The sequence below is a fragment of the Solanum dulcamara genome, chromosome 1 (genome assembly GCF_947179165.1).
Source record: "Solanum dulcamara chromosome 1, daSolDulc1.2, whole genome shotgun sequence".
Classification (NCBI taxonomy): domain Eukaryota; kingdom Viridiplantae; phylum Streptophyta; class Magnoliopsida; order Solanales; family Solanaceae; genus Solanum; species Solanum dulcamara.
Window position 1 is genome coordinate 86268279 of NC_077237.1, and position 8977 is coordinate 86277255.

Below are 8977 nucleotides of genomic sequence, written 5' to 3' on the forward strand. Positions count from 1 at the left end.
TCATCTGGTCTTGAATTTCAAGGGTAGATATAACTACTCTCAAGGGAAAAAGGCCCGTCGTCTAATAAATAATATATATTTAGTTTTGTGTTAACAAATTTATATTTTCTAAAAAAAATACATCTTAACATACTGGTCTAAGTTCATATAATTTTACTATCGACAAGCAAAATATAACAAATAAAAATAAATAGAAGGAGTACCTGATCCTGCTGGACGCAATCACACGAAGGTCATTTGGTTAAAACAACAAGGGTACTCAAGAAGCATATGATAAGAAAAAAAAAACAGACTCTTTAGGGACCTAAAACGGGAAGAATTCGTTGATATCTAAAAAATAAAATATTCTCCAACAATAACGAAACAAGGGATGCAACTTTATTATTACCAAATCCAAAAAGACTACAACAATAACAATAACAAAAAGAAAAAACAAAATTCCCAACCCTAGGGACGTAATTAGGCTAAAACTGGAAGAAATCGTTGATATCAGTGTGACATAATTCAAATAAATGATGCATATTAACTTCCTTCAAATCCAGTTGCACACAAATCCCATTGCCACATTCTGCATCATACAACCAGCAAGACTGAATATGCCTTGATCCAAAATGCATCAAACATGGTTTTCCCCAACCAAAATCAGCTTCTTGTATAGGAAATCTACACAAACTTGAACTTGTGTACTCGTCAACTTCATCAATACTATTTCCCCACTCTTGTGATAGGAAACTTCCATTATATATATTTGCCACGGCAGACACTACGTCCTCTGGTGAACTCTTGTCACAAGCAATAATAGTTTCCTTCACTGTTTCGCGAATTAATGTCACTAATTCGTGCAATTCAGGCATCTTGTTGTGAACCCCAGGTACGAATTTTACAGGGGCTTCAATTACAAGATTCCCAAAAGATTTTGCTAATTGAGGTAAAGAAATCAACCTAGTGCGCAAGTTTACTGGGACGCCCATTATAGAACGTTTTAGATGACCGTGCTTCTTTTCTGAAGAACACATGAAAGCCCTCCATAAGAGGGCTATGATCATCTCAACTCTTGAGGGATTAAAGCATAGCTCTCCGATTAGTTCTCTAAGCCTTGAAATCGAATCTTCGTTGATGTATAGCCTTTTGGCTACTACTTTAGAATCCACACGATCTTCCTCAGGAATACGAGGCAAGAGAAATTTCGATAAATCTCTTGGTGGGAAAACATGAGCCAAATTAAAGCTCATGAAATCAATCTTCTCTACAGGAATCTTCATTCTGCACACTTTAGACCACTCGTTAATAATATTAAAAGTTGAGTAACCATCCATTGCAGGGTGCGCGTGGCTCATAGATAGAGCCAAGCCACCACACTCGAATTCTGTGATTTGGACAATGACAATTGGTAAGGCGATCAAGTTGGATTCATCTACATTCCAAGTATCTTGAGGCCAACAAAGCAATGCAAGGTTGACATCCTTGTGTGCTTTCTCAAGAAATTCATTGAGTTTACTATTTATCTTTGCTTTTACAAATTTAACCCCTTGATCCTGACAGGATATCGAGTCGTCATCGGATAATCTGCCAGCGATGGGGTAAACATGTGTTAAAACTCTAGATAAGGATTGCTCAAATTGTTCTTGATCATGAGACTCATAATTATAAGTGTTGTTGGTAGGAGGAGGATAAAAAAGAACAAAAGGTAAATGTTCCAAATCAGCTATTTGATCAAAGAAAGATAATTTGTAATTTTGTAGATGATTTGGAGTTGGTGAAGCTGGTTTTATAAATTTTGTGGACGTGATTTCAACTTCCATGCATGTTTCTTTTTGAAAAGCCATGTGTATATATATAGCAAAAGAGAAATTAAACAAAGAAGTGAAGAAGATATATGTAGAGGCACTCCAGTCTTCCCCTTTATATAGCAAAAAATATGGCCTCTAAATATGATATCCACAGGAGTATTTTTTTTATCGCGAATCAATGAAAAATTTATATCACAAAATATAATTTTTTCACTTATTTTTCATCGAACATAATGTAAAAATCACGCCTCACATGATAAAAAGGACAAGACAAAAGAATATGTGTCCACAAATTCGATTCGTTTCAATTTATGTAATATAAATGTAAATCATCTTATTAAAAATAAAATGAGAAATTTAAAATCAAATTATTATTAAATGATTAAAAATGAATTTATCAGAATCCTACCATATCCATTCTCACCAATTGTTGTGCTTTTCCTATTTTCGAATCAATCTTTTTTTTTAAAAAAGTCACCATGGTAGGTGACTGAGTCCCAATAAAATAAACATATATATACATGGCAGGCAGGTAGGATTAAGCAGGACAATCTCATGGTAATTGGTATAATTAATGTTGTTGATTTTACATGATTACAAATTACAATTGAAAAATAAAATAAAATAAAAATAAACTTTCTTCTAGACAGAGGCGTGGATATCTCGCTCTCTTTAAGAAGATTCAAGCCCACTGCAACAATTTTTTTTCACCTATCCAGCAGTAGTCCTTTTGACTTGTTCCATCCAAGATACAACAGCCTTATCACAAAATGTAACTCAACAAACTCTGGACAAGAGTTGAGTTTAAAGCTCCACAAAAAAGAACACATCCCTTCAACTAATAAGAACTCTCTTTTTTGACAAACTTAATACACTCAATGTTTTCTTACATTTCAAAACAAAGAAGACCTCTCTATTTATAGAAGAGGAAATCATTCAAAAGATGAAAAAATAATAGAATGTCATCATTATCATTTAGTACACCATTATGATTTAGTGCACCACTTATTAGTGATAATTGGGTTAAAAAATACATAATAAAATGATTTAGTGCACCATTTATTAGTGATAATTAGGTTAAAAAAATATAATGAAATGAATAATCTTGCACTAACTAAAGATGATAATGAAAGGCATTTTTATGCACTAAAGAAAAAATTATAACATATGCCACTTATACAAATTAATATCACTTAATATTGATGTTAAAATACTAAAACTAACAATTAACAATGCCATATTATTGAAAATGGAACAAATAATGTCGTAAGTGTAAAAAAAAAAATTATAAACATGGTAAGTAGGATTTAAGTTATACAGTAATATTATGATTAATTATTTTTTCAACAAAAATTAATATAGTTTTAGTTTATTACAATAGGATAACTTTTTGATCGTATTACAAATTTGACATAACACAAAAACAGATATTTAAACTTAATCTCAATTGATAAGTAAACACTTTAATTTTAAGAATGTGTACATCTCTAGACACCTCAACACTTCAAATTTGATATTGCACGGTATGTATAATATATTGGAGGTAGACTTTTTGAGAATTCAAAATTCACCTTAAAATTTTAAGCTCATTCAAATACTATATTTTTATTTTTTAAAACCCGATTAATAATCACGTTTTTCAAAGAAAAAAACCTGACATCAACCAATAATCACGTGTTTCACTATGATATTTTATAGGCCATATCAACTGTAATAAATTATTTATTAATATGGCATTGTTAATCATACCCTGAGCGTGTCCTGCTTAATCCTACCAACCATGCATTATGCATATATATATATATATATATATATATATCGCTTTTCAAAAAGAAAACATGGAAGTTGAAATCATGTCCACAAAATTCATAAAACCATCTTCACCAATTCCAAATCATCTACAAAATTACAAATTAATTATCTTTCTTTGATCAAATATCTGAGTTGGAACATATACCTTGTTTCTTTTCTATCCTCCTCTTACCAAGAACACTTATAATTATGCAACTCATGATCAAGAATAATTTGAGCAATCCTTATCTAGATTTTTAACCCATGTTTATCCCATCGCTGGCAGATTTATCGAGGATGACTCCAGGACCAAGGGGTTAAATTCTTAAAAGCAAAGGTAAATAGTAAACTTAATGAATTTTTTGAGAAAGCACACAAGGATGGATTCATCATTGCCAATCATTCGGGTCAAAATTCTTGTCAGATTATTAAACTGCAATGTCCGATAACGATGCTGAAGTAGTGAATCAATCGGCACCATAGCAGTGGTATACAATTTTGGACGTTGCATTGCTTTGTTGGCCTCAAGATACTTGGAATGTAGATGAATCCAACTTGTTCACCTTACCAATTGTCATTGTCCAAATCACAGAATTCGAGTGTGATAGCTGTTGGGTTTAATTGATAGTTTGAATAGGAAATTGAGGGAAAAAGAAGTGGAGAGGAAAATGACATGTTCTCTTTTGCTTTATTAAATAAGCTTTGATCCCACATAGGTGGTGGAAATGAAAAGTCTCCTACTTAAAAGTAGAAACACTCCTTCATGTTGCTAAAGGGTCAAGAAGAGGGTCTCCCCTCGCGCCGTCGTCATCGTCGCTCGGCTCGGCTACGGCTACGGCTAAACAGTCTATATATATCTGTTAATCCTCAGAATGTTCCATACGAAAATTCTGAAATAACATCTTCTTCTTCTTCTTTCTGCACTTCCTAAAATCGTGTGATATACATCCTTCAAGTAGTTCGCAGTCATCAAAGATTTGCAGTACCTCTACTTTGGTGAGTAAATCGTTCTATCCTGGGAGGAAATATTCCAAAATCTCGGGTACTTTGAGGGGAATAATTTCCTTAAGGACACACTGTGTTTTATTACCTTTAGTTGTTGTTACTGTTTTTAATATTTACAATACAGTTTACTAACAATAGCTTGGCTCTATGTATGAGCCACGTGCACATAATTGCAATGGATGGTTACTCAACTTTTAATATTATTAATGAGTGGTCCAAAGTGTGCAGAATGGAGATTCTTGTAGAGAAGATCGATTTCATGAACTTTAATTTGGCTCATGTTTTCCCACCAAGAGACTTATCGAAACTTCTCTTGCCTCGTGTTCCTCATGAAGATCGTATGGATACTACATTAGTAGCCAAAAGGCTACACATCAACGAAGATTCCATTTCAAGACTCATAGAAGAAGTTGTGGATCACTTATGCTTTAAGCCCTCAAGAGTTGAAATGATCATAGCCCTCTTATGGTGGACTCTGGTCATTGTTTAAAAGAAGAAACACAGACATCTAAGACGTTCCTTAAAGGGCATCCCAGTAAACTTGCGAACTAGATTGATTTCTTTACCTCAAGTAGAAAAATCATTCAGGAATCTTATAATTGACGTCCCTGTAAAATTCGTACTTGGGGATCACAACAAGAAGATGCCTGAGTTGTACGAATTAGTGACATTAATTCGCGACACGGTGAAGGAAACTATTATTGTTTGTGATAAGAGTTCACTAGAGGACGTAGTGTCTGCCGTTGCAAATACATATAATGGAAGTTTCCTAGCACAAGACTGGGGAAATAGTACTGATGAAATTGACATGTACGCAAGTTCAACTTTGTGTAGATTTCCTATACAAGAAGCTGATTTTGGTTGGGGAAAACCATGTTTGATGCATTTTGGGTCAAGACATGGAGAGTTTTGCTGGTTGTATGATGCAGAATGTGGAAATAGGATTTGAAGCAAATTAATATGCATTTATTTGAATGTGACACTGATATCAAGGATTTCTTTGAGTTTTAGGTCCCTGAGAGTCGGTCTTTTGTGTTATTTTCATAATAAGTCTGTGGAGATATGTTGGATAAAGAAGAAAACAGACGAAGAATGAGCAGAAGAAGGAGCAAAGGAATGAAGAAGACAAATGAGAAGAAGAGTGAAGAAGAAGACAGAAGCCTCAAGAAGTCTCTTCCACTTCTTCTGATGATATGATAATCTTCCACCACGTGGCCTCATCTTGTCCCTACAAGTGGATTCATCCTGTCCACACAACACAGTCAAATTAAAATATGACTATGCCCATATAGTTATGGGTAAATAAAATAAAGTAATGACAAGTTAGAATGGGACAAAACCAACCCATTTCTCTTTGTCTATATTACAATTGGTTGCAGCAACTTGTGTATAAGTAGATGTATATTTTGATGAAAATACACACAGAAATTCTCTTAATCTTCAGCTTCTCATTCTTTAAATCTCTACATGGTATCAGAGCATCTCTAAGCTCCATTCAAATCTGTGTCAAAACATCAAAGTCATCTTCAAAATCCCAGAATGCCTGAAACAACTGAAATCAAATCAGACAGTGGTGAAAAAGGAATCATATGTGAAAATAGCCATCCCTATTACTTAAGCAATTCAGATTCACCTGGTATGACTCTAGTCAACAGTGTTTTTGATGGAAGAGGATACCCAGGTTGGAGAAGATCTATCCTTCTATCTCTATCAGCCAAGAGAAAACTTGGTTTTATCAATGGAACTTGCAAGGTTCCAAACCTGAGATCTGCAGATTTTGAGCAATGGAATTGTGTCAATGACATGATCATATGTTGGATATCAAATGCATTATCTAAGGATATTGCAGATAGTGTAATGAGTTCCAAAACTGCAAAAGAACTTTGGAACAGCCTGGAGTAGAGATTTGGGAAATCAAATGGTGCCAAACTCTACCATCTGTAAAAGGAATTAACAGGATTAGTACAAGGCAATAGCGACATTACAGGTTACTTCACCAAGGTTAAGAGATTATGGGATGAATTAGATGGGATGAGTGCGATTGCCTGCTGCTCATGTGAATGCACCTGTGATGGGAAAGTAAAGTTAACAAAATCACTGGAAGATCAAAGATTGATTCAATTTCTAATGGGACTGAATGATGTATATACTCAGGCAAGGGGAAATATACTTATGATGAATCCATTACCTGGAATAGATATTGCATATTCCTTGCTTTTGCAGGATGAGAACCAAAGGGAAGTATATGCAAACACAAATGTCACTCCTGATTCTGGATCATTTATGGCAGTAGGCCAAGCAAACCAGCCAAACAACAAGTTAATTGCTGAGTTTGCAGCATTCATGGCTAATGGACAGGGAAGATATGCATAGAGACTCAGATATCAACCAATGAAAGGAACAAACACATATCAGAAGTATGCTTTTCCAAACCAGAACCAAAGATCTAACAAGCCACAAAACAAGTTTAAGGGTAAGAAAAAATATGATCCAAATCTGTCATGCACTTATTGTGGGAAAACAAGACATGTGCATGATGATTGTTACATGCTGCATGGGTTCCCTGCAGATTTTGAGTTCACTAACTCCAGGAACTATCAGCCTCAGATTAAGGCAAATGCAAGTTTAACTCAGCAGAAAAACGAAGACATTGGGAGAACAGATTTTGCAGTCAATGATGGAGATTTTGAAGAACAGTATAGCAAACAACAGATTGCAGAAATGATGGAAATGTACAAGAAAAGCAAATTGACAAAAACAGGAATCAATGCAAATGCAGTAGCTGGTACCATTCTTAAATACTCAAATTCTGTATTCAGTAACCTTAAATAGAATTCCTGGATAATTGATTCAGGAGCTTCAGAACACATATGTTTTGATCCCAATTTCTTTTTGTTTCTGAAACCTCTCCCTGTGCCTTTGAACATTAATTTACCTAATTCTTTCAAGGTAAGTGTGACCCATATAGGCAGCATCTCCATCCTGTCAGGACATGTCATAACTGATGTGTTACTTGTGCCAGATTTTAAGTACAATTTACTGTCAATTCATAAGTTTTGTATCCAGTTTCAATATGATGTCCTGTTCACTGCTAATGGATGTTTCTTGCAGGACCTTTCAGTGAAGAGTCCTCAAGTTTTTGGTAAAGTTAGAGAGGGTCTCTATTTGTTGAATTCTAATAGTGACAAGTGTAGTAATGTTTTCAATTCAAATGATGTATCTTCAATCCCAAAAGGAAGAAATCCCATCTCAGTTCCAGATTTTGATTCAGTTTATGTTAATGCTGCACCTACTGTAAAGCTCTAGCATGTGAGGTTGGGACATATCCCATTTTCAGCAATGAAACATTTAAGTTTTCTCCCTAATGAATCCAACTCCAATTTTATTTGTGACATTTATCCTAGAGCTAAGCAAACTAGACAACCTTTTCCTACCAGCAGCATAAAATCCAAGCAAATTTTTGATCTTATTCATATAGATACTTGGGGACCATACAAGTGTAATACTTACAATGGTTTCAGGTTCTTTCTCACCATAGTAGATGATTTCAGTAGAGGTACATGGACATTCTTACTAAGTACTAAGAGTAATGTTTTTCCTGTACTGAAAAGTTTTCTATCTATGGTAGAAAGGCAATTCAATGTAAAGGTTAAGATGATCAGATCTGATAATGCCTTGGAATTGGGGAAAGGTACATAAGAATCAGCATTTCTTGCTTCTCAAGGGATTTTGCATCAATTGTCTTGTGTAGCTACACCTCAACAAAATGGAACTGTTGAGAGAAAACATAGACACCTATTAGAGATTGCAAGAGGGCTGATGTTTCAATCCAAATTACCTATGTGCTACTGGGGAGAATCCATCTTAACTGCTACTCATATCATTAATAGGCTGCCATCTAGTGTTCTAAAGGGAGTTACACCTTATGAAATATTGCTTAGACATAAACCAACCTATGATCATTTGAGGAATTTTGGGTGTCTGTGTTATGCTTCCACCCTGGCACAAGGAAGAAACAAGTTTGATAAAAAGGCTATTGCTTGTGTTCTAATAGGATATCCTTTACAACAGAAAGGATATAAATTGTTGTCTCTTGATAAAAGGAAAGTGTTTGTATCTAGGGATGTGAGATTCCATGAATCACATTTTCCTTTCAACTCATCTGAGAACTCACACACACCTATTTTTTTCAACTCCCCCTCTTCCTCAAATCATCATTCTGATTTATCACCCCCACCTGTAAATGATTGTTCCTACCCAGTCACACCCTCAGAATCTCCACATAATGACTCTGGCTATAGTCCACATCCTGAATCTACACTTCCTAATCTGTCACTAAGTCCCTCTCAGCAAACCCTTACTGAACAACCTATATTACCACAACTTGAACA

General features: G+C 34.7%; 1 protein-coding gene and 1 pseudogene across 1 annotated transcript; one reads left to right on the top strand and one right to left on the bottom strand.

The window, feature by feature from the left end:
• Positions 1–356: 356 nt before the first annotated feature.
• On the bottom strand, positions 357–1893 carry LOC129890479 (vinorine synthase-like). The gene has a single exon (XM_055966027.1). It carries the CDS (start codon positions 1824–1826, stop codon positions 465–467), a length of 1362 nt encoding a protein of 453 aa, XP_055822002.1. The 5' UTR covers positions 1827–1893; the 3' UTR covers positions 357–464.
• A 1684-nt stretch (positions 1894–3577) lies between these two features.
• On the top strand, positions 3578–5597 carry LOC129895335 (stemmadenine O-acetyltransferase-like; annotated as a pseudogene).
• Positions 5598–8977: the final 3380 nt, after the last annotated feature.

Bases quoted from the DNA above. Each gene is read 5' to 3' on its own strand.
- LOC129890479 (XM_055966027.1), bottom strand. From the start codon at position 1,826: ATGGCTTTTCAAAAAGAAACATGCATGGAAGTTGAAATCACGTCCACA.